We start from the raw sequence: 25,944 nt of genomic DNA, 5'->3' as shown, positions 1-25,944 counted from the left end.
AAACTATGTCAAGTAATGTAAAAATTTTAGATACTATTTTATCTCATTTTAAAGAACATCTATTGGGGAATTATGTCACCTAGCAGTTTTTCTAAACTGGCCATGTTTGCAGATAAATAAAGTGGGACTGGGAATTAACAAAGAAAGACTGCCTTCTAGTCTGACCACCACCGTGACTATGAACATGATCTTTGGCCTTTTTCCTTTTCTGTGAAATGAAGAGGGTGAGTCTAGATCTTCAGCTTCATCTCAGCACCAAGATTCTGTAATGATTATCTTATTTGTGATTACTTTCATCCTGAATCCTGAAGTCATTTATTTGGTCCTATAGTATGAAGAATTTGGAAATACATACAGGCATCACAATTGTCAGATGGGCCAAGTTGGTTTTAAGATTCTCCATGATTGATTCCTACACCCTCTCCTTCCTAAACAATGATACACGCCCTACAATTTGCTCAGCTTGTGACCTCGCACTGTGTAACAAAACACCCAAAACTCAGTGGCTTAAATTAACAGCCATTTTATATGATTACAGTGTCTCAGAATGGGCTGAGTTCTGCTGTTCTTGCCAACGATTCCTCACCTGGCTGCACTTACCTGGGGCTGGGCTACGCTGAAGGCTGTGGTGTCTGGTTCTTTGTCTCCCTGTAGTTTCAAAGCTTCTCCCTCTCCATGTGGCCACTTCCTGTGACTTTGATCTATATGGCTTCTCTATCTGGTATTCCACATGGTAACCAGACTTACTCCATGGTGGTGTGGGGCTTCCAGGAGTGCAGAAGTGGAAGCCACCAGGCCCCTGAAGGTTTGGGCCCCAAGCTGTCAGAGCATTGCTTCCTCCATCGTCTCTGGTCCAGACCAAAGAGCAGGAATATGGGAGACATGGTTCCCGGGGCTACAGCACTGCACTTGTCTCTCAGGGCATTTATGCTTTCCCCACTTTCCGTGCCATTTGATCAGGCAGCTTTCATTATGAGTGCTGCTAGCATCACATGTGGGCAGTTTGTAGGCAGTCCTTGAAAGAATGATGAGATAGAAAACACTGCCTCTGTCATGTCATTTTGCTTGTGCTCAAAGTGATTTCATTGGGACACATTTACAGAAGTGATAATGCCACCTAGCTTGTGGTGGCGCAGTGGATAAAGTGTCGACCTAGAACAGTAAGGTTGCCGGTTTGAAACCCTGGGCTTGCCCAATCAAGGCACATGCAAGAAGCAACTACTACTGCTTCCTGCTTCTCTCCCCTTTCTCTCTTATCTCTCTCCTCTCTCTAAAAATCAATAAATTAAAAAACTTGATAATGTCTATAAAGCTCTTTACCTCTTAATATTGGAGCAGGGTCTATTCTTTTTTTAATTAGCTTTTTAAAAATTTATTATTTATTATTTATTTTTGTTATATATATGTATATTTTTTTTGACAGAGTCAGAAAGAGAGTCAGAGGGAGGGACAGATAGGGACAGACAAGAAGTAGAGACGCATCAATTCTTCTTTGTGGCACCTTAGTTGTTCATTGATTGCTTTCTCGTATGTATGTGCCTTGAATGGGGGTCTACAGCAGAGCAAGTGACCCCTTGCTTAAGCCAGCGACCTTGGGCTTTAAGCCAGCGACCTTTGGGCTCAAGCTAGTGACTATGGGGTCATGTCTATAATCCCACACTCAAGCTGGTGACCTTGGGGTTTTGAACCTATATCTTTTGTGTCCCAGTTTGACTATCCACTGCGCCATCGCCTATTCACTGCTTTCTCTTACGTGCCTTGACTGGGGTTGGGGGCTCAAGCTGAGCTAGTGACCCCTTGCTCAAGCCAGCAACATGGGATCATGTTGATGATCCAGCACTCAAGCCAGCAAATCCGTGCTCTACCTGGCAACTTCAGGGTTTCAAACCGGTGCCCTTAGCGTCCCAGTATGACTTTCTATCCACTCTGCCACCTCTGATCAGGCTGGCAGGGCCTAGTCTTACTCATTAAGTTATCCAAAAATTATATTTTATATATATTTTTATATGCTCAATTTAGAATATTATCAAACTAGACAAAAAATAAATGCATCTGTTGATGATAAAATGTTTTTTCTCTGCTAGAATAAAAATTATTTCTGCTGGGGAATAAACTTTTTTACCAGGGTTCCCACCACCACCACTTTATTAATGTATAGGGGTGGGCAAAAGTACACTGCTCACAAAATTAAGGGATCAGGGAACATGCTGATACTTCAATACTTTCAGCCTTTTGTATAGTGTATTTGCACCAATGAAATAAAAGTTGGTTTTGTATCTCATTTGCATAATCAAACAACCTTTGACTTTTTTGCTTTTCTGATGCTCTTGTTTAATTTAAAAAAATCAAATGCTTTTTTTTTTTTTTGTATTTTTCTGAAGCTGGAAACGGGGAGAGACAGTCAGACAGACTCCCGCATGCGCCCGACCTGGATCCACCCAGCACGCCCACCAGGGGCGATGGTCTGCCCACCAGGGGGCGATGCTCTGCCCCTCCGGGGTGTCGCTCTGCCATGACCAGAGCCACTCTAGCGCCTGGGGCAGCGGCCAAGGAGCCATCCCCAGCACCCGGGCCATCTTTGCTCCAATGGAGCCTTGGCTGCGGGAGGGGAAGAGAGAGACAGAGAGGAAGGTGGTGGGGGGGGTGGAGAAGCAAATGGGCGCTTCTCCTATGTGCCCTGGCCGGGAATCGAACCCTGGTCCCCCGCACGCCAGGCAGACGCTCTACTGCTGAGCCAACTGGCCAGGGCCTCAAATGCTTTTTTTTATTGGTTTATATTCATTTTGAAATATTCCCTAATTTTTGTGAGCAGTATAGGTTTACAGTTGTGAATCCAGGAAACAGTTTATTTTTGTATTATTATTTATTGTATTATTTTCCATACAAACAACTGTAAACCTACTTTTGCCAACCCCTGTATCTCTTTGCTTCTTTTTATACAATTTAAAGATAAGCCATAAGCTTCTCTGTGCTTTTTTACACTTTCTAAATAAATGCCTTATATTTAGATTTTTAAGTAAAGTCTTAAAACTTTCTATATCTCCCAGAGGGCCCAGAGGATAAGAGGAATGATTTGATTTCTACACTTTATATCACACTTAGTATTAAAAATGGCTGGGACATAGGGAGCCGCTGCTGGTGCAGTGGGACAAGCCTGCAAATACTACGCTGTGTGGGTTCCAGGAAAGCGCCACACAGAATTGAGTACTTAGAGGAAATCATTTGCCAAAGAAGAGAGACGACATTCGTAGTGGAGACTTGGGATGTTAGCAAGTAGAGATCGACTAAACAGGTGTGTAGGAGAGCATGAGAGAAGGGGTGGGTTTAATTTTATGCAGGGCATTACTCAGGAGTCAGATTGACACAGTTTGTTTTGAAGGGTTGTCAGAATGAGCATACAGGAAAGTATGTGTGTGTCTGTGTGACTGTGTGTGCATTGGACTTTAAGTTCTATTTTAAAGAATGGAAGCTGTTTGCATTTTGAATGCGAACCACTGGTCCATACTGTACTCCTCTGTCTCAAGTTGAACCACTCAGTGGTGCTCCTTAAAGTGGCCTGACACAGGGTGACCTGTGCAGCAAGCATATGAATTAGGGATCAAATAAAAGGACTGAAATCGGTGGTCCACCCTCAAGTATAAAAGGAAGACTTCCCAAAAGGAGAATGACCCAAATTCTTTGCTTATTAAGAAGATGTTAGAAATGAAACAAAATGTAAAACTTATAATTTTTGCATGGATATAGGTAAAATTTACTCTAGGATCAGGTTTTTTTTCTAAATCTTGGAAAATTAAAATTTGTTGATTATGCTTTTTATAGGTATACCCAGAAAAATGAAGGGAAAGATAGAGAGCATACATTCCTTCTGGATCAGTCCTCTGAAATCAGGTAAAGTAAGCTTAAAGTAACTTTTTGTATCTTATATTTTTAATTCCGATTAGACTTCTAAATATATTGTTGCTTGTCTGTATTTTAAGTGATTGTTTCTCTTTATTTTCTATTTTATTCTTTATTTATTTTTACAGAGACAGTGTGAGAGTCAGAGAGAGGGGTAGATAGGGACAGACAAGAAGAGAGAGATGAGAAGCATCAATCAGTTTTTCATGTGACACTTTAGTTGTTCATTGATTGCTTTCTCATATGTGCCTTGACCACGGGCCTTCAGCAGACCGAGTGATCCCTCGCTTGAGCCAGTGACCTTGGGTCCAAGCTGGTGAGCTTTGCTCAAACCAGATGAGCCCGCGCTCAAGCTGGCGACCTTGGGATCTCGAACCTGGGTCCTCCACATCCCAGTCTGACGCTCTATCCACTTTGCCACCGCCTGGTCAGGCTATTTTATTCTTTAATATTTAAATAAACTTATTTTTAAACTATTTTTATGTTATGGTGTTTCTACTTTCACTTTGTCAGTTTTATATAAAACTGAATTTTTTGTTGATTGCTCCTCTTTTCTCTTGAATTTACTTGAAACTAAATATGTGTTTTCAAAACTTCTCATTTGTGTTACTTGAAATATCAATCTCAACTAGATTATGGTAGTTTGTTGCTCTGTGGTTATAGGTTCATTAAAGAATATTATGAACCTAAGAAAAGGGTTTTGTTTTTTGGGTTTTTTGTTTTGTTTTGTTTTTACCTTTATTAATGGAAATAATGTTTTCACTTACTGGTAACCAGTATATTCAGTAGTAAGCAGTTGTATTCTGCTTTTCTCACATATTGTTTCATGTATACATTTCCATTCACAATATGGTCCATAGCCACCTTTATTTAGCTATTACAAACATATTACCAGGAACAACTTTGTATAGATCATTCTTTCTTTTGAGTTATTTTCTTAGAATATGTGTCAAGATAGACTGTCTGACTCAAGGATGAGGGATGTTCTGTAAAGTTTATTATTAATAAGCAAGTTATACTCCACCTGTGCAGATGCTGAGCCAGCTTTTCTGAGTTCCCTCCGGCACCTCACTTTTAACTTATCTTCCTTTGATCATTTGTAAAGTTCAAAGAGCACATGTGAGTCCGTGCTGTATAGTAAAATATTAGGCAAGAAGTTACTCTAGAAGGCACTATAGATCTTTTTTGTGGTATGATTTCAAAGTCAGTCTGGCTATAGCCTTTATAATCTCACTAGTTCAATTTTTTTCAAAAAGTGTTCTGTCTTTACTCTCTGCAGCAATGAATTTGCAAATGAGAAAATGAAAATAGAAGAGCATATAAAGAAGGGGAAAGAGCAGTATGAAGAGATCCTTCAAAGAGCTGTGGCTGCAGAGGTGAGCCCAGGCTGCTGGGTGGCTGGCAGATGCAGTGGGAAGCTGTTGATGGATCTGTGTGTGATCGCATATAATGCATAGCAAGTGCAGAGACTCAGAGACGGCCCGTCACTATAATGCTGCCTCCTTGGACAACCTTTCTTGCCTGTAGCTTTTAAACTGTCTACCCTCATGCTTCTGTTGTGTGACATAACTGTACTCAGTGCACACCAAATTTTGTAATCTACACTCCATATTGAACATTATAATTGAGTCATTTTTTACTCTTTCCACTATGAATGGCTTCATTGTTTTTAATCAGGAGCTTTATCACGAAGTAACCAATCACAAAACATATTTGCTAATACTAGAAAAAGAACTTGAACATTATCCCCTTGTTAAGAATACATTTTTCTTCTCCCCAGAAGGCTATCTATATACAAAGTCAGTATACTATTTGAGAAAGTAGTGAGACAAATCAAAAGGATGACCATGGGCTCTGTTTGTTGTATTTAGTTCCTAAAAGATGGTTGTCCTCGTTTGTCTAATTAAGAAGGAAATATTTATTGGTGTATGTGTCTGTGATTGTCCTGGGAAAATAAAAAAAAAGGCTTAATTTGTGCATTCTGCACACATGGGGCTTTCAAGTAAATATTTGACTGTGTATCTAAGGAAAGGAAGGGAAATAAAAGCAAAGTACCTGTAGCTTGTAGACCTGTGCTCACACCCTCGCACCCACATTCCCGAGCTTGTTCCATTCCCATTTGCCCCACCTGGCAGCATTTGTGCCGGTGGGTCCTGTGCAGGTTGCTGACACCTGGACTGGAACAGGCAGTTCTGCTTCCTGCAGTGACTCCTGCAGAAATGGCCGGTGGGCGTGTGGGGAAGCCAGAGTCTCATTTTAAAAACATGGCCCGGCCCTGGCTGGTTGGCTCAGCGGTAGAGCGTCGGCCTAGCGTGCGGAGGACTCGGGTTCGATTCCCGGCCAGGGCACATAGGAGAAGCGCCCATTTGCTTCTCCACCCCTCCGCCGCGCTTTCCTCTCTGTCTCTCTCTTCCCCTCCCGCAGCCGAGGCTCCATTGGAGCAAAGATGGCCCGGGCGCTGGGGATGGCTCTGTGGCCTCAGGCGCTAGAGTGGCTCTGGTCGCAACATGGCTACGTCCAGGATGGGCAGAGCATCACCCCCTGGTGGGCGTGCCGGGTGGATCCCAGTCGGGCACATGCGGGAGTCTGTCTGACTGTCTCTCCCTGTTTCCAGCTTCAGAAAAATGGAAAAAATAAATAAATAAATAAATAAATAAAAATAAAAACATGGCCCAGCGGCTTTTGATGCCCTTGCTGAGAACAGCTTCTCTGCGGCCCCTAATCCTATAGGTCAGGGGTTCCCAAACTACAGCCCGTGGGCCGCATGCAGCTCCCTGAGGCCATTTACCTGGCCCCCACCACCGCACTTCTGGAAGGGGCACCTCTTTCATTGGTGGTCAGTGAGTCCTGGAGTACTGTATATGGTGGCGCCGCAAAGTGCGGCATTGCTCACGTACAGTACTACTTCCGGTGACGCAGGACGCACGTGTCACGGCTCCGGAAGCGCGTCACATCACTTGTTACAGCTAGCAGTGACAAATATGGAACCAGTCATTGACTATCTCATTAGCCAAAAGCAGGCCCATAGTTCCCATTGAAATACTGGTCAGTTTGTTGATTTAAATTTACTTGTTCTTTATTTTAAATATTGTATTTGTTCCCGTTTTGTTTTTTTACTTTAAAATAAGGTATGTTCAGTTTGCATAGGAATTTGTTCATAGTTTTTTTTGTTTTGTTTTTTTTGGGGTTTTTTTGGTATTTTTCTGAAGCTGGAAACGGGGAGAGACAGTCAGACAGACTCCCACATGCGCCCGACCGGGATCCACCTGGCACACCCACCAGGAGGCAACGCTCTGCCCACCAGGGGGCGATGCTCTGCCCCTCCGGGTCATCGCTCTGTTGCGACCAGAGCCACTCTAGCGCCTGGGGCAGAGGCCAAGGAGCCATCCCCAGCGCCCAGGCCAACTTTGCTCCAATGGAACCTCGCTGCAGGAGGGGAAGAGAGAGACAGAGAGGAAGGAGAGGGGGAGGGTTGGAGAAGCAGATGGGCGCTTCTCCTGTGTGCCCTGGCCGGGAATCAAACCCGGGACTTCTGCACACCAGGCCAACACTCGACCACTGAGCCAACCGGCCAGGGCCCATAGTTTTTTTTATAGTCTGGTTCTCCAACGGTCTGAGGGACAGTGAACTGGCCCCCTGTGTAAAAAGTTTGGGGACCCCTGCTATAGGTGCTGCCTTCGGGTTGTTCTGCAGGCTCCTGGCCCTGTGCTCGCCACGACAGGACCATAGCTGGACCCACTAGAGATGCACATACACACAGATAACTCCCTCGCACTTAAGCAGCAAGCCACACGGGAAGTTTCATCTCTGAGAAAAGGATCATTTAAGGCATATTAAGGCATATAATTTTACTGTCATTTTCTTATTCTTATTTCAAATTCAAAAGTTTTAATTCATGTTCACCTGAGAAGAATTACAACATAATCAAGTACTGGTAACTGTCACGCTGTCACGGTATGTCATTTAGAAAGAAACTCCACAGTGGTTCAGAACAGTGTTTTTCAACTGCAGGTGGGCCTATAATCTTCACACAACATCGGGGAAGTTACGGTAACTTTCACGAAATTACTGGTGGACTGGCAGTTGAAAACCACTGGTTGAAAATATGTATTTATATGTTTTAACAACTATAAAATAGTTTCAGTTTTTTAGTTTTAACAATCTTAAATGTTCTCTAATCTAATGGCAGGTGTCTGTGCTTGAAAACGGGAAGGAGATGGAAGTGTGTAAGTTGCGGGTCATGGAGTCACAAGCAGAAGGCTATCTGAAGAGCTTGAAGCAGTTGAGCAGGTATCGCATGTTGTTATGGTTTTCAGCACATCACTTAGTAAATCAAAGTTACAAGCGACCTGACAGAAAAGAATTTTATATTAGGCAGGACCATTTTATTTTTTCATAGTTACTCAGTACATATTAAGCTGTAGAAATACCAGGGCATGCCAACAAAAATGACAAAAATCATCCATAATTCTAAATTGAGGTAGAATTAGTTAATATTTTTGAATAAATTAATTATTTGAAAAAAACGAAAACCTGTAGAGTATATTATTTCACTAAGTATAGGAAACGTCTTCACATCGATAATCAGCATTCCCCAACCAAGTAGGGAAAGGTTGAGCCAGACTCCAGCACACGGGCGAGCGCTGAGGGGTCAGGCAGTACAGGTGGGGCGGTGGCGTATTTTTACATATTTTGTTTAATAAAAGCCATGCAGCATCTAGTATTCTATAGCTACATTGTATGCACATTATTAATCATTAACATGCAATAAATTTTTGGAATGAAGCTCACATTTTCAAGGCTCTTTAAACATCTTGCCAAATTGCCTTCCCTGTGAACAGCCCCTTCAGAGTCCTTGTAGTGGAGCATGGGAAAGCCACCTCGGAGGATGTTACTCTTACGGATGCTCACTGCCTCAGCTCTCCCTAAGCTTCTCCTGTTTTTGTTTGTTTTGTCTGGTTTTTAGAAGGTTTACCCGAGACACCTCGAGGGTCCTCTGCCATCTAGTGTTTAGCACTTTTCTTTGTGCAATTTCACACATGGGATGGCTTTTCCTCTGTTTTTTTTTCACTATGTTTCACACACAGGTTTTGGCTTTTTAATCCCAGGTTTTCAGCCTTCCTCATGCTTTTTTATTTAATGTTAAGCCCTCCACACTGAACCAGCATTTCTCTGGGTCATGGAAAACAATTTTAATGTCTAGTTTGGTTTTTTTTTTGTCATTTTTAAGATTTAGGTTTTTTTCACATGCAAAGACCTTTCTGATTAAAGGTAAATTAAATGCTGATTCAGATAATAGGACTTCAGCAGTTGAGGTTAAGACCCCATGGTGTTCATATGCTGCATACACCTGGGGAACATACAGGCCTCCCACCTCGCTCTGTCTCATGCCCTTTCCCTTAGTAACCTCACAGTGCACATGGCTTCTTTCTGAAAATCTGTGCTAACTGCCCATTCCACCAAAGGACAGCAAAAGACAAAGGCATAAAAGGGAGTTCTGGGTTTTCCTTAATATGTTTCATGAGAACAGACACAATCACATGCTGGTGGTGTTACTGATCTCAGTTAAGGAGAAGGCTTCTGTGTTGCCCCCAGTAGACCAGATTCACGTGGCCCTAAGGCCATAAATCTGTTGTTGTCTTTCAGACCCCTTTCTGTATTTTATAGTAAGGTGGGAATTAGCGTTCTATTGGAATGTTTTAACTGTTCCAGGCAGCCTTTTTTTTTTTTTAATGCACAGGCAGCCTTTCATGTTAAATGTGGATGTCAAGCCTGACCAGGCGGTTGCACAGTGGATAGAGCATTGGACTGGGACGCAGAAGACCCAGGTTCGAAACCCCGAGGTCGCCAGCTTGAGCATGGGCTCATCTGGTTGAGCAAGGTTCACCAGCTTGAGCGCAAGTTCGCTGGCTTGAACAAGGGATCACTCGCTCTGTTTTAGCCCCCTGATCAAGGCACATATGAGAAAGCAATCAATGAACAACTAAGGTGCCACAACAAAGAATTGATGCTTCTCATCTCTCTCCCTTCCTGCCTGCCTATCTCTATCTGTCCCTCTCTCTGCCTCTCTGTCACATAAATAAACAAACAAATGGATGTCAAAATAAAAAATGGCCACATATTCAAATTTGGGGAAAGAAATTAAAATTCAGGAGAATATTTGCTCCCTGCTCACCAGTTTTAGGTTTGAGTTAGATCAATCATTAAAATTTCCAAAAGTGGCCTGACCTGTGGTGGCGCAGTGGGATAAAGCGTCGACCTGGAACACTGAGGTCGCCGGTTCAAAACCTTGGGCCTGCCTGGTCAAGGCACATATGGGAGTTGATGCTTCCTGCTCCTCCCCCTTCTCTCTCTCTCTGTCTCTCTCTCACTCCTCTCTCTCTAAAAAAAAAATAATAATAAAAAAATCAATAAATAAAATTTCCAAAAGTGTTGCCTGACCTGTGGTGACACAGTGGATGAAGTGTTAAACCTGGGATACTGAGGTTGCTGGTTCAAAACCCTGTGCTTGCCCGGTCAAGGCACATACAGCAACCAAGAAACAACTAAAGTGAACCAATTATGAGTTGATACTTCTCATGATGCTCCCCACCCCACCATAAAATCAATAAATAAAATCTTAAAAATAAAAAATTTCCAAAAGTGTTTCTAGCGGTATTTTTAAGATGCATAGTTTTTTTAAAATAGGTGGTCTCCGTGTGTGATCATGTGAAATGCAGCTTCCATTTTTAAGGTTTATTTTCATTTATACTTTAGTGCTTTTAATTTTTAAAAATATTTTAAGGCCCTGGCCGGTTGGCTCAGTGGTAGAGCGTCGGCCTGGCGTGCGGAAGTCCCGGGTTCGATTCCCAGCCAGGGCACACAGGAGAAGCGCCCATCTGCTTCTCCAACACTCCCCCTCTCCTTCCTCTCTGTCTCGCTCTTCCCCTCCCGCAGCCAAGGCTCCATTGGAGCAAAGATGGCCCGGGCGCTGGGGATGGCTCCTTGGCCTCTGCCTCAGGCGCTAGAGTGGCTCTGGTCACAACAAAGCGAAGCCCCGGATGGGCAGAGCATCACCCCCTGGTGGGAGTGCCAGGTGGATCCCGGTCGGGCGCATGTGGGAGTCTGTCTGACTGCCTCCCCGTTTCCAGCTTCAGAAAAAAAAAAAAAAAAATTTAAAATGGACATTAAGGAGTTTTATATTTCTCTACTTTTCAGTGATTCTGCAGTGTATCCTGACCTGGAGTCTGATGTACATTCATGGGACTCATTTCTTTCTGATGTTCAAAAAGAAATTGAAAAAGTAGACGTAAGTTGTAAAATATTTTGTAATTCTGTCAAAATCGATACTATGGCTATAATTCTCATGAAGCTAGAGTAAAATTGAAACTCTTCCTTTTTTGAGCTATTAAAGGCAATATATATTTCTTGTTGAAATTTTAAGAATTTTTCATGAAAGTAATGGTATTTCTTAGCATCTTAAGCTCTGCCCTTGACTGATAAGTTCAGAGCAGTTATGTTTGATCAAGCTGCAGAGCTTTCTGATTTATGAGGTCTTGTTTTGAATTTATCTTACAAGAAATACTTGTTTACCTTGTGCTTGATTTATGTTTCTTGAAAAATTGTTGACCGTTTTTAATGAATAGTAAGAAAAATGGTAATCATTGGTCATGGTGATTTTCCCTTAGAATTTGTTAGAAAAACTTAACACCTTTTCTCCTACTTGCAGACTCAGTTTGAAGAACGAATTACGGCAGTTAGAAATGGTTGCCGGCTCAGTGAACTTTCCACAGTGCAGGTCTCTGAGCTCTCGTTTCCTGTGGTGAGTTTCATCTGCTTTTCGAAGGGAAGAAAACATAATGTAAAGAGCTACAGTTTCTTCATTACCTGGCCAAAGAGGTTGATGATGGTGGTTGTTTTCTGGGAAGGAGGATGGGATGGATAAGTAATTGCCTTAGTCTTTTCATTGTTGGTGCTACTGGTCAACCTTTTAAGCGTAACAATAAACATGCCTATATAAATTGGAAGACATAAGTGGAAGACATTCTTTCTACATCAAGGGTCTTGGGAGAGGACCGAGGTGAACGCAGTGCTGCTACATCTCCCCTTTCCTTCCAGGATGCGTGTGTGTGTGTGTGTGTGTGTGTGTATGTATGCGCGCGCGCGCGCGAGTGCACTTAAACAAATACTCCAGGTGTAGCAAGTACCTGTGATTCAGATATACAGTAGTTTATTCCTCATGCCTTGGGGCATCAGGCCACAGTCTGGAAATTAAGGTTTGTTTTCTTGTTAAATACAAAATTAAAAACTGCTGTGCATGAGACACCAAGGGTTTGCTAGGCTGGCCTACCATAGTGACTGCTGGCTTGAGGTATGTGCCGAATCTTCTGAATAATGGTGATTGCCAGACTTTGTCTTTTTATTTTCAATTATGCAGCCCAGTAAAGAAAAATGTTAATTTTACTTTGTGGACTTTTAAATATGGCTAAATCTAGTATCACTTTCTTTTATTCTGGCATATATATTTCTTATTTGGGTATAGTAGATGCTCTGTAAATACTAAATTGAAATTAATTAAGCCAAGGGAGATCGGACCATAAGAATTTTATTTCTTTTTTTCTTCCAAGTGAGAGAAGGCAAGATAGAAAGACAGACTCTCACATGTACCCTAACCGAAATCCACCCCGCAACCCCCGTCTGGGGCTGATGCTCTGCCCATTTGGGGCCATGCTCACAACCAAGCTATTTTCAGCACCATCCTCAGCACCTAGAGCCAACTTGCTTGAATCAATCGAGCCATGACCGCAAGAGGGGAAGAGAGAGAAGGGGAAAGGGGAAAGGTAGAGAAGCAGGTGTTAATTTCTCCTGTGTGCCTTGACGAAATTGAGCCCAGGACATTCACAAACCAGGCCCACGCTCTACTACTGAGCCAACTGGCCAGGGTTGGGCTATAAGAATTTAAAGGACTCTATTCAAGAATTGATTAGAGATAGATTTCAGAATGTTTTGGCACAACATTGAGAGGTCTTTTGGTTCTAAAACAGTCTGAAGGCAGCTCTTTTCCCCAGTACTTGATTTGCCCTTTCTGCTATGGGCAGACCTTTGCCTAGGACACTGTCCCAACCTCTGTACCCTACCTTTCCTGAAACCCACCTGGGGTTGCCCTCATGGGCCCCCACCCTATGTTCTGTCTCCTTAACTTAGATGACAGCTTCCCCACTGTCAGGAGCCTGATTGGGAACATCTTTTTTCACATCAGAATATTGCACATTAAGCATTCAAACTAGTGCATTCATCTGCAAAAAAAAAATATTTTTAATACATTAAAAGGTTTAGCCACCTTGAACTGAGTAAAATATTCTATATTGAGATCCAAAGTTTTATCTCTTTAGAAAAAGTTTTTTCCTTCACTTGAATTAATATCATAAATAAGAGTTTTATTTAGAAGTAAATTACCATTTACAATTTTTCCAAGTTCTTATTAGCAGATATGGAGGGGGAAAGTTAGATCTAAGTAGAATATTTTACTATTAATTTTTCATTCTAGCTTATGTAATTTTATAAATACTTGAAAGAATTTTAATATCCAGGATCCTGGGAACTGTCAGTGTGCAAGCAGCTTGAATAATAAGCATCCCTAAAAATCATTTTCTCTGTGTCATTTCTCCCCTATTCACCCATTGGGCATTTGGTGGTGGTCAAGATTAGGTGTGGTCTGTGTCCTCAGCATGCATATGGGTTCGGGAACCAGAGGCATTAAACCCTAATTACAATCAGAGTGCTCCAAGGTCTTTCATTGGCTTGTAGAACGCTGTAACAGTGTAAGTTAGAGGCACTGACCTTAACTCGAGGCTAGGCCTCGGCAGCAGCTCTCTGCTGAAGGTCTCAGGGAGTCAGTGGAAGTGGAATCAGGAGGCATGGCAGGTGTGTGTGAGGGGCTGGATGGTATGTCTGGGAGGCCAGAGTGTCCCAACTGGAAGTAGCAGCACATTGGAGACTGGAAGAAAAAGAGAGAACACCCCCCTTTTGTGTGTAAAAAAGTTTAGTGAGACAGAGGGAACGAGAGTGAGAGTGTCAACTCCCCAGGGCCAGAAGGAACACAGCCTTATTCTGTGAGCCAGGGTCAGCAAGTTGGACTTTTCGTCAGATCACTAGGAAGCTGGGATAGGGTTCAAGTAAAAGGACAGCATCAGCTTTGCAGTGTAAGACAGTGAGTTTGACTGCAATATGGCAGAGTGGGAGAGGGGCCCGAGGGAGTCCCAGGTCCTGGATCCAGGACTGGCGGTGAAGGTGGGCAGGAGAGCCATCCAAGAGGCATTCAGAAGGTGCAGCTCTAAGAACTGTGCTGCCGTGAGGTGGGGCTCTGTGCATGCTGGGCTGGAGTTGAGGACAAGTCTGGATTCCCATCAGTGACGACGTGGGCACTGGATGAAGAGCGGGATAAGGACAGTGCTGAGTCTAGTTTTGAAGACATGAGTTTGAGGGGCCCAGCACTCATCCGATGGACTTGCCCATCAGAAGGTTTGGATTTGCAGCGTTGGTCCCAAGAAAATATTCTAGACTGGAATCATTAAAAGGGGCCAGGCATTACGGGCAGTAACCACGCAGCCACTGAGGCATGTAATAGTGTGCAGTGGCTGGGGGAGGGCAACGTGAGGTAGAAGTCTGGCCTCCGAGAGGATCAGAGAGCGTCAACATTAAGGCATGGCAGGCCTGCAGGCAGCTGAGAATGGGCCCCAGGGAAGAGGGAAGGAGGGAGTCCAGCAGCGTCTGTGTCCCTGGGGCTCAGTGATGAAGACTGTTGGTGGCCTTGACAAGGGCAGTTTTGGAGAATGTTGAAACAGCTGTTTGACTTGTCAGTCACAAAATGTAGATGAGAGGAGAGTGGGATCCCGTGAGAGGTGAGGCAGTGTGGGTAGGTAGGTACAGAGCAGTGTTCCAGTTTTTACAGAGAAAATAAGAAATTATAAAGACATTTATTTAGGAGTCAAAGTCCAACCCTTTTCTGACAGCTAATAGGTTATGTTATGACCGGTAACTTTTTCTAAACAAAACATTTAATTTATTATGTTCAAGTTTCCTGTGCACTTGAGCACCCAGTTTTATTACAGTCACCCTTAATTATCAGTATTTGTTCATGGATGCTTCTCTAAGTACTACTGTGTTGTGCTTCCCACAGAGTCACCCCAAGTCACTTCCTGAGTCTTCAGGTCATGATGATCAGGGTGCCTCAACTTCTGCAAGTCACAGGACTGGAAACCAAGCAGCTGTTCCCAAGGATTCAAGTCTGGCCTTTGCCAGTGATCACCCAGTGGGGGCTCCCTCGTCACCACTGCCAGCTTCGCCCTTCAGTCAGCCAGAAGTCATCCAGCTGCCAGGGCGTCAGAGTGCCGACCAGGCGACTCAGTCAAAACAAGGGCTCGTTCCTGCAGGACGTGCAGCCCGTCCCGGCCAGCCTTCCAGAAAGCCATTCAATAGCATCATCGAGCACCTGTCACTGGTGTTCCCCTGCTACAGTAGGTACGAGTGCAGAATGCTGCTGACTGCGTTAAATACTTGTATTGAACTGAGGTTTCCTGACCAGATATCATTATGACCAGTTAGGAACTGAAGTGGAAAGGATTTTGCATAATAAAACAATTATGAAACACAAGTGCTACATTTTATTTTGTAAGCATAGAGGTGAGCATGGCCAGATACATTTTTGTTTGTTTGTTTGTTTGTTTTTTGTATTTTTCTGAAGCTGGAAACGGGGAGAGACAGTCAGACAGTCTCCCGCATGCGCCTGACCGGGATCCACCCGGCACGCCCACCAGGGGCGACGCTCTGCCCATCCTGGACGTCGCTATGTTGCGACCAGAGCCACTCTAGCGCCTGAGGCAGAGGCCACAGAGCCATCCCCAGCGCCCGGGCCATCTTTGCTCCAATGGAGCCTTAGCTGCAGGGGGGGAAGAGAGAGACAGAGAGGAAGGAGAGGGGGAGGGGTGGAGAAGCAGATGGCCGCCTCTCCTGTGTGCCCTGGCCGTGAATCGAACCCGGGACTTCTGCACACCAGGCCGATGCTCTACCACTGAGCAAACCGGCCAGGGCCCAGATACATTTTTTTAATATGCACGTCTAAATTGTTAACTTGGGACACTCATCAGAACCCACGGCAGTTTAAGGTTGTGATAGACCCATAATAAGCTCCAACACTAGTTTTGGAATCCCTGGATGAACTGCAAAACACTGGTTCCATATCATTCTGGAAAGCATAGGCGTATAAGACGGCGGCAGCAGCTCACCCCTGTGGGATAATACCTCTGACTTGCAAAGGCTAAGGTTGAAAAGCCTGCGTATAAGTTGGCGGTGAAGCAGGTGTGCGGGCAGGTTGCAAAGGGAGTCCTGTAGGAGGCTGACAGGAATCCACCTGTCAGCATGGATTCCTGATCCGCACACCAGTAGGACTTCTCCTCATCCTTGCCGTGCTCTTCCGGTCGGTGGGCGTGAGGGGGCAGAGGAGCTCCTTGTCGCAGATGAGGTAGAGGGGATGTCTGGAGGACGGCTGAGATGAGAGGATCCACATCCAGGAACGATCCTTGTACCTCCAGTGTGATTTCTGTCTTTTGATGCAATATTAGTTACAGTCTCTGAATTTATACTTTTAAACAAAGTAGTCACTAAATTGTTATTGGCCAGAATTGTTGTTTTGTGTCTACGGGACAGCCCTGCCATTTGAAAGAGTGTTCGGTCTGCATCCAGGTGTCTTCAGCCCCCATGGGCCGTGGTAGGAGAAGCAGTGTAGGTTCTCTCAGGTGCAGTTACCCTGCCAGTCGTCAGAATATTCAAGCTAAACTATTAAAAGCACCTTAAAAGTAACATTGTTAGCAATTCTGACTAAATCTGTCAATGTTAAATAACCAAATAGAAATGCATCTTAATTTTCTGAAAGTTAAAACACTTGGGCCATTAGTGGCACAATATCAAGTTCTCACCGATTTATTAATCAATACCCACAGTGCTGTGAAAACCTCACTGTCGGTCAGATTTTTAAGGGAAGAAGTCAACAAAATTACTTTCCTCGTAGAGATGTTCTGATTTCAGCTCAAAACAGTGATATCTGGTCGTTAGTGATGCTGCCCGAGTGGCTGTAGGAAGCCCTGTGGGGCCAGTGGAGACACTGCTGGACGCCGCCTGTGGGAATGAGTGTTTAGAAACAGCAGTGAACTTTCACGACTCTGGAAAGAGTGATTCTGCTGTTTTATGTGCAGTTACTATTGTCCTCTGTTGTCTGCTTGTTAATTTTCTTTGTGAACATTTGTTTCTCTCAGCTGTTGGATTGATATTGGCACATACTACTTCTCCTTTTTTTTTTTTTGCACACAGTATTTAGCAGTAGGAAACTTTGACTTTATGCTGTCATTTCTTCCCACTTTCTCTTTCAGTGCCGAGCTTGCTGGTTTTATTAAAAGAGTGCGAAGCAAAAGCAAGAACTCATTGTCGGGACTGAGTATTGATGACATTGTGCAGAGAGTGACGAAGTACATAATGGATGAACACAAGAAACAAAAGGTCAGTGTTTCGTCCAGATACAGTGACTGTTCCACTGTATCCTTACCTGGTTATAAAATGTGAGAATTGTCAAAAACAAAACAAGCTTGCGGCCAACATGTGGTGAGCAATGTACTAAAGACAGAAGATGGTCAAGCTTTTGGGTGCCTGAACCTTCTTCCCCACTATGTTATCTCTGCAGCTGAGCCCAGGACTGGTTCGGACACTGTCAGAGCCCAGCTCTGTTGCTTCTGTGGCTAGGGCCTCCCAGGGCCCGCCGTCTGCAGTCACTGGACCATTGCCTAAAACCCAGGAGCAGAGGACAGAAGACCTACCCGTGAGTATTGTGTGTGTGATTAGAGTTGGTTGGGTTTTGTTTTGTTTTTTTGGCTTTTTCTTTAATGAAGAACAAGAAGGAAACAAAATTGTTAATCCATGATTTATCCCCATTCTCCTCATTTCCTGATCTAATTCATTGTCCCCTTAGAATAGTTGAGAATGGTGGGCTGTTGTCTCCACTTTTTTGGGTGCCTTGGGCCCCCCCGGCAAGAGAGAACCCCTGTGCATGTGACAAGGAGATCTCCCTCCACTCTGCAGGTAGTCAGATACACTAATGTTATGTCAGGTGTGGGATTTTGCATAGTTAGGAACAGTGATTTTTCGATAATTTTCCTCCGTGTGACTGGGCTTTGAAGTCACACTGACTCAGTCCTAGCACTTAGGATCATGTCAGTGGCTCAGTTCACGGGGTGAAGTTGCCACAGAATCACCAGGGGCCCATCAACAACAGCTCAGGTCTTCAGACCCACAGACTGCGCCACAGCCCCGCTCCCTGACCTCAGCCCTGCCGCCACGGCTGCAGGCGCTCTGCCCTGGACAGCTGGTGGGACTCCCATTAAGGTTTTAATCGGCCACACATAGTCTATAGGGTAGATGTGTCGTAATTGATGTGACTGTCCTCAGCTGTTAGAGAATTAGAGGAATGATTAATTTGTAATGTTCAGTTTTTCTATACTTAAGTGTGGGTGGATAAATAGACATTTATGGTATTTTACCAGGAAATCCGTTACCATATAAAACACGTGTCTTCTCTGAGAAAATTAGAATTTTAAAATTATACTTTTCGTACATTATTATTTTTCCTAAGACATACTATTTAAAAATAAGTTGTTTCATCAGTTGGCTTAGCTATAATTGGGATTAATTTGCTACTTCCATGGCAAAAGTGTTCAAAGGCCACTTGTAGGAAGAGTTGATGTGGTAAAAGGAATTTAGTAATTTATCATTCAGTTACATTTGTTTCCACAGGCTTTGGGTGGTGCACATTCCTGTGAAATATGCCATGAGGTGTTCAAATCCAAGAACATGCATGCACTGAAGTGTGGGCACAAGTTTCACAAAGTGGTAAGCATTCTCTATAGCCATCTTCACATCCTGCGTCTAGACTATGAAGTATTTTGAAAACAAAAGGGACTTTTTCCCCTAGCTATCAAAACTTCCTGTGTTTTCAGAGCACTTCCCTGTCGCTTCCTGTGTAGTGTCCCTGTCTCCACTGTAGGTAGTGGTGCTGTGGGCTGTGCGCTGTGCCCTGCACTCCCGTCCCCGCATGCAGGCTCAGTGGCTCTGTGTCAGGCCAGTGCTGGTGTTTAGAGCAGTGTCAGTTCCTTGACAGGTGATTTACACACATAGAACACACATTTGTCAGTTCAGTGCACTGTGTGGAGTAAGGGAACATTTTTGAGGAGAAAAACTAAACCTGACTGGATCTGTTGTGCCTCTCTGGGATTTGTGGGTAACTTTTGGCGTTTGGGGTGCTGTGGGGTTTGCCCTGCACCCCTGACACTAGGTTAGAAAAGATCAGGTCCTTGCCCTGTCAGCTTATGAATCCCTGAGGAGGAGGGTGAACACAGCTTACTCCCTGGGGGAGCCTGGCCTGCCTCCATTGGGGAGGGGTGTCCTGCTGGGCTCTCAGCCTTTACACACACACCTGGCTCTCAGGCTGCTGAGGTGTGCAGGGACCAGTCCAGATGGTTGGGGGAAGGCAAGGAATTGAATGAGTGAGTCTGAGGGCCAGGAAACACCAGGCTCTAGAAGTCAGGGAGGTGGGAGTACCAAGACTGGAGCTATGGCTGTGTAGGGAAGGGAGCAGGAAGGAAGCAAGGGGCTGTCCCCCAGAGGTCAGGTCAGAGGCCCTGATGCCTGGGGCAGGCTCTGAGGTGGGCTTGGTCCACACTCCTGTCCTGAGCAGACCTGTGTCCCTGAGTCTGGGGTAGCTCCAGGCTCACTGAGGTGAAGAGAGCTGTTTCTGCTGAGGAGCAGCACAGAGAGCCCGGCCCCTGTGCTCCCAGGGCCCCTGACTGGTGGCCTTTCTCTTGCAGTGCTTCAGGCAGTCTCTGAAAGGCCAGAGTGCCTGCCCCGCCTGCCCCACCCATGACCTGTCGGGCAAGTAGCCCGCACCTCCCAGAAGAGGCCGCCTGCTGTCCTGGGTCCTCACGGCTCACCGAGGGTAACTTGCCAGTTTGTTGAATTGAAGAATAACCATACAGCCTTTGGTGTAAAAGGCAAACGTTTGAAGGATTTTTTTGCACTGTGTCACAGCACTAGTAAGTGGGAATCTCTAGTCTAGTGTAGTTCATAGTGAGTAATCCACCCACTCTGACTAAACACCAATAACAGCCTCGCAGTGGCTGGTGGGATGAAGTGTGGCTGCCGCGGTGCCCGAGACAACGGCTCCCTGGGAGAGAGTGAGCGCCTCAGAGCAATTCTGAGGCCTGGACCTGTTAGTACCCAGGTCAGAGTTTTCACAGTAGTCAGTATTCCTGAAAATATGCCAACATTCTTCCTCAGACATTTTGCATTTAAAAAATGGCTTAAGCAAACCATATTTTAGTCATTTGTAGTTAATGTGAAAATATTGGCTAAATTAAGCCAAAAAGATTTAAATCTCATGTGAAACATCATGTGATTTTGATTGTTCATTATTTTATTTCCTGAGAGATTTGTGATGTGCTTATTGGTTGTCTTGTAGAGCTATAATCTGATTTTTGAAAATTGATTACAAACCACTTTCTTGTATCAGCCAACTTCTTTACCCCTGAAGTTGGAGCTCTGTACTCACCATCTCAGCCCCACATTTGAACTGATTTTTGACTTCCTTACCATTCTCCCTAGTGGCATTTATCATGCTTCATGGATAGATAACAGGTGGAGCTCACAGCCGGCACTGTGGGGGAAAGTCACCATCACACCCCTTCCTTGCTGCAGGACCCAAACAAGACTCCTGTGTGATAGTCCCAGGGCATCCCTGTCATGCTCATCCTGTGTTTGCCGTGTGAGAAGCAATGCATGCACACTGGTACTGTGGCCTTGAGAACAACACTGTCGCTACATTAGAAACCATTAACAATTAGCTCTCTTTAGTGACTTACAGACAGTGGTAAATGTAGAAACATGACTTCTAGATGCATTCCATCTCTCTCACACAGGAAGTTGGGTCAGTGAATATTTCTCAATGTATTCTTTGTTCCCATGAGTTTTGGTGTCTTAGTGACTTAGTCCATAGATGCTTATTCCTTCTTCTGAAGCAGATTCTCTGCAGGTCCCTAAAACATTGCATGTTCCCAATGACTGAGCATTGTCGATGTTAAGACACATAGGGACCAATTTGTAGCAGCAGGTACAGAGGAGAGGCAGATTGTACAAAACTCCAAATTGTGACCATGCCTTCCACGTATCCCCGTGAGTGTCAAAATAAAGAGCATTTAAAATGACATCAGTGTGTGTTCATTCTTTCTTAAATAATGTTGGGAAAGGATTCTACTGAGAAATTACATTGTTAAAAGTGACTTCATTGGCTCTGGCCAGTTGGCTCAGTGGTAGAGCATCGGCCTGGTGTGTGAAAGTCCCAGGTTCAATTCCCAGCCAGGGCACTCAAGAGAAGTGCCCATCTGCTTCTCCACCTCTTCCCCTCTCTCTCCTCTCTCTCTCTCTTTTCTCCTCCTGCAGCCATGGCTCATCTGAAGCAAGTTGGCCCTGGTCGCTGAGGATGGCTCCATGGCCTCTGCCTCAGGCACTAGAATGGCTTCGGTTGCAAGGGAGCAATGCTCCAGATAGGCAGAACATCGCCTCCTAGTGGGCATGACAAGTGGATCCTGGTCAAGCGCATGCAGAAGTCTGTTTGCCTGCCTCCCCGCTTCTCACTTTGGAAAAATACAAAAAAGAAAAAAAAAAGTGACTTCATTAAGAAAGAAGAGCCATGTTATACCTGAAGAGTATGACTGAGAGTCTTAGGACATTTTAGTCTGGATCAGAACATTTCTTTGTGTCCCGCCCAAATAAAGGTTCACAAGATTGGCTATTTATATTTATGAATGGGAAATTTACACAGAGATGATAGAAAGTTTATTGTTTAGGCAAAAGTAACGGATTTTTTCATATGAATGCTGACATTAAGTACATCCCTCAGCATTGATTTTTTTGAGGTGCAGTGGACTCATGGACGACTGAAGGGGGTTCACTTTGTGAGGACCTTCTGGCATGCTGAGCAGTAGGAGATAATTAAGAAAACCAATATTACTATATGTTTTTAATCTGATAGCATTTAATTAAAAATAAAATATAATTTAAAGTGATGACTATTCCTAAGAGTTTAGGTTATTTTCCCTGCAGAACAGCTTAACCTATGCTACAAATAATGAATAGTCCAATATAACATTGAAATTGTGCCCTAGCAATGCAAAATTTACATTTTTAAGAAGTTTCCAAAGCCTATATAGTGGAAGCAGGTGGGCAAAGGGATCCACACCCCACAAAACTGAAACTGTTAGTTTTTCACTTAGAAGACCAGATCTGGAGCAATGGATTAAGGGAAACAGAAGAGATGGTAACAGATGGAGATTTCTTTCATCACCAGAGGATACCTGCTGATGAGGCTGAGGAGAAGGAAAGACGTAAAGTGGGTGAAACAGCTCTTTAGAACCAGGACCAGAAACATTTCTAATGTGATCCTTCATGAAAGAAATGGGAAATTGAGGTGTTTTAAACTTTATTCAAATTTAATAAAATGATTAAAAGAATAATTACAGGGAGAATTGGCCATCAGTCATATCTAATTATTTTATCCTCTTTCCTCTGACTCAGTCGACTATGGGGAGATGTCCACCCTGATGTCACCCTGTGCCTTTAGTGCCTGAAACCAGCAAAAAATGTGTGTAGAGTACCTACTACGTGCTCCAGGCTATATTCACAGCAGTGCATGAGGGGCAAGGACCCTGTAAAACTTGTCCTTCCCACTGACTAGACAATAAATACATGATTTCAGCAGGTGAGGGGGCTTCGAAGCAGCAGCAAGGAAGGAGAAAGGGAGGTTTATAATAAAATTCTGACAGTGTGTGTAGCATAGTCCCTACCACATAAAGCCTGATAAAGGTGACTTACTGATTGTTGTCAAGAACTGGGCCTGGAGCTGCACAGGGAGAGTCAGTGGTCCTGCCTGACTGGGCTGGATCAGATTAGGAAACATCCCAGAGGAGCCCTGACTGGAATGTGATTGGGTGGAGGAGAGAGCGAGAAGGGATCACATCTCTTGAGTCATTCTAGAAAACATACGGCAGGTTCCTGAAAGCTCCCCAAGCTGACCTGGGAATGTGAATCTGCAGCAAAGGATGATTGCATCTGTGGCTTTCCCATGATGACTTGGATGACTCATTTTGAGGCAGCCTTCCCAATCCATTAGGACCAGAGCTGTGGTTGACTTGGGGGGTTTGTGTTGGAGCGCCTCGTGGAGAAGGTGCATGAGTACAGCTCCCCACTTGGCGGTGAGAACTTTTCAGTCACTTCATTATTGCCTCCAGGTTATACTATTTTTTCCTGTCTCTTTAAAAGTGACAGACAAGGAAAAAAACAAAACAAAATGTTATTAAGCAAAAATTAAATAGTACTAGTAAACTACAAAATCTTAATCTTAATGAGACAGCCATCAGTAATCTGAAAAACAGTTTTTAACTACATTAAGAGTCCTAGCTGGTTAGCTCAGTTGGTTAGAGCATCATCTTGAAGCACAGAGGTTGCCAGTTTGATCCCTACTCAGCATCTACAGGTATAGCTCTGTTCCTGTCTCTCCTTATCCCTATCTCTCTAAAATCAATAAAATAAACATTAAAAATAGAAGAATGGTTCAGGCCTGACCAGTGGTGGCACAGTGGATAAAGTGTCTATCTGGAACACTAAGGTCACTGGTTCAAAACCATGAAGTCGCTGGCTCTGAACATGGGTTTGTCAGCACTAGGTTGCTGGCTTGAGTGGGGGATTGTCCATACGATCCCAAGGCTCACCAGCTTGAGCCCAAAGGTCCCTGGCTTGAGCAAGGGGAAACTGGCATGGCCCCAGTCAAAGCACATACGAAAAGCAATCAGTGTACAACTTTGGTGAAAGCAACTGCAAGTGATGCTTCTCTCTCCATCCCTTCCCCCCCCCCCTTTCTTTCTCTCTCTCAAAAAAAAAGGCCTTGGCCAGTGGCAGATTGGGCTCATTGGATAGAGCACTGACCCAGCTTGTGGACATCCTGGGTTTGATTCCTAGTCAGGGAACACAGGAGAAGTGACCATCTGCTTCTCTTCCCCTTTTTTGCTCTTCCCTTGCAGCCAGTGGCTCCATTGGTTTGAACGTGGCACAGGGTGCTGAAGATAGCTTGGTTGGTCTAAGCACATTAGCCTCAGGCACTAAAAATACCTCAGTACTCGAGCATCGACTCCTGACAAGGTTCCTGGGTGGATACCAGTCAGAGTGCATGTGGGAATCAGCCTCATTATCTCCCCTTTTCTCACCTCAAACAAAAACAGAATAGCTCAGGATTTACAAATGGGAAAAAATGAACCTTGACATCATATATAAACATGAACTCCAAATGGATCATGATACAAACTATGAAAAAGTAAAGTAATAAAGATTCTACAGAAAGCTGTATCTTTGTAGGCAAAGATTTTATAGGACACAAAAAGCACTAACCATAAGGATAATAATCTGATAATTGAATATTCACACAATTAAGAACTCTAAGTCAAGTTACTGTTGAGAGAGAGAAAAGTCAACCCATGAAGTAGAAGCAGTCTGACAAAGGATTCCAGAAACAACTGTTACATATCTGTAAGAAAAAAAAGAATGTATTTAGAAATGAGCAAAAGATTTGAACCGGCACTTCCCAAATATCCAGGTGGTTAATTGGCATTTTGATAACCCAAGTTTATTCAATATCCATCATCAGGGAACTAGAAATTAAAACCACAATGAGATACCTCTGGATGCCCAACAGGATGGCTAAAATGATAAAAGAGTGACAATACCAAGTGCTAGGATGTGGAGCGACCGGAACTGTCATGCACTGCTGGCAGCAGTGGGAATTGGTACAACCACAGTAACAGCATTCACGGAAGCGAATACTGTAGTACCTGTGACAGGACCTTCTTGCCACGTACACACTTAGCAGAAAGACATGCAGTAATGCAAGTGCCATCATGCCGTCTTCCTTCATAATCTCCAATTAAAAACAACCCAAAGGTTGTGGACAGTTGTGGTCTAGCCATCCATACAATGGCATACTTCCACACACAGCACAGTTGACGCACAAACATGAGAGTGAGTGAAAGCAGGCAAACAAAATAAAAGTCCATGTATGTGAATTTCAAGAACTGGAAACTGGTGGGAGGGGCCAGAGTCCCGGTTGCCTCTGAGGTGATGCTGCAGACAAGGGAGGGGCTCCAGGCCACCCACCTGGGCTCAAGAAGCGTGTCTTCTGCTGAGTGATGCTGACCTGGAGGTATCTTATGGAGAAGTCACGGAGCTATACATTTAGTGTGTGTACTTACTAAACAACAAAAGAAAAGGAAAAAAACAAACCTGGGTCCAGGATACATAGTGGTTACCATGCCATGGTCCCAGAGCAAAGCTTGAGTCTCATCTCACACCTGTGCACAGCCCTGGGCTATTATACTAGATTCCCAACGGAGCCCGGAGCTGACCTGAGGCCTCACTGCAGAGCAGGTCTCCCTGCCGGGGTTGCTGGCTCTGGCAGCCTCCAGCAGGGACCTCCACCAGGCATTGGTTCGCCAGAAAGCTGCTCTGGAGTACAGTGAGGAATGTGAGTGTGATGCTAAACGTGCTGTTGCTGCCAAGCACAGGGAAGAAAAGCTGAAGACTGCACCTTGGTGGGAAGGTGGTGCCTGTTGTCTTGGAGCTGCCTGGTACTGGCAAGTGGGATCATCCACTCTGCAAGGACCAGGTTTGGCCACTGTCCATGGCCCAGGCGAGATCTGGGGTGCTGGAGTAGGCTCCCACTGACCCCAGGAGTAAGAGCCAATTATTAAACTTTCAGAAATTTTTCTAGCTGGCTGTTCAGCAAACTACTGAAAGTTGAATTACATAAACTTACTGTTAAATAAATTATGTAAAAAGCAAAGGCAGCCTGACCAAGCGGTGGTGCAGTGGATACAGCATCGAACTGGGATCCAGGAGACCCAGGTTCGAGACCCCGAGGTCGCCAGC

The 25,944-nt window shown here is 44.4% G+C and overlaps 1 protein-coding gene across 12 annotated transcripts in view; it reads left to right on the top strand.

Moving 5' to 3' along the window:
* The window catches only part of TTC3 (tetratricopeptide repeat domain 3), a 125,752-nt gene extending 104,574 nt beyond the window's left edge, over positions 1-21,178 (top strand). For all 12 annotated transcript variants that reach the window (XM_066370218.1, XM_066370217.1, XM_066370225.1 and 9 more), the window contains 10 exons: positions 3,820-3,888; positions 5,177-5,273; positions 8,087-8,187; positions 11,095-11,185; positions 11,606-11,698; positions 15,056-15,396; positions 17,301-17,427; positions 17,609-17,743; positions 18,715-18,810; positions 19,785-21,178. In XM_066370218.1, the coding sequence (XP_066226315.1) occupies positions 3,820-3,888; positions 5,177-5,273; positions 8,087-8,187; positions 11,095-11,185; positions 11,606-11,698; positions 15,056-15,396; positions 17,301-17,427; positions 17,609-17,743; positions 18,715-18,810; positions 19,785-19,856 (1,222 nt within the window). In that variant the 3' untranslated portion in view covers positions 19,857-21,178. The remainder of the gene's footprint in view (positions 1-3,819; positions 3,889-5,176; positions 5,274-8,086; positions 8,188-11,094; positions 11,186-11,605; positions 11,699-15,055; positions 15,397-17,300; positions 17,428-17,608; positions 17,744-18,714; positions 18,811-19,784) is intronic.
* Positions 21,179-25,944: the final 4,766 nt, after the last annotated feature.

The sequence above is a fragment of the Saccopteryx leptura genome, chromosome 2 (assembly GCF_036850995.1).
Source record: "Saccopteryx leptura isolate mSacLep1 chromosome 2, mSacLep1_pri_phased_curated, whole genome shotgun sequence".
NCBI lineage: Eukaryota > Metazoa > Chordata > Mammalia > Chiroptera > Emballonuridae > Saccopteryx > Saccopteryx leptura.
The sequence above is the reverse complement of the archived record's forward strand: the minus strand, read 5'-3'. Positions and strand labels throughout refer to the sequence as shown.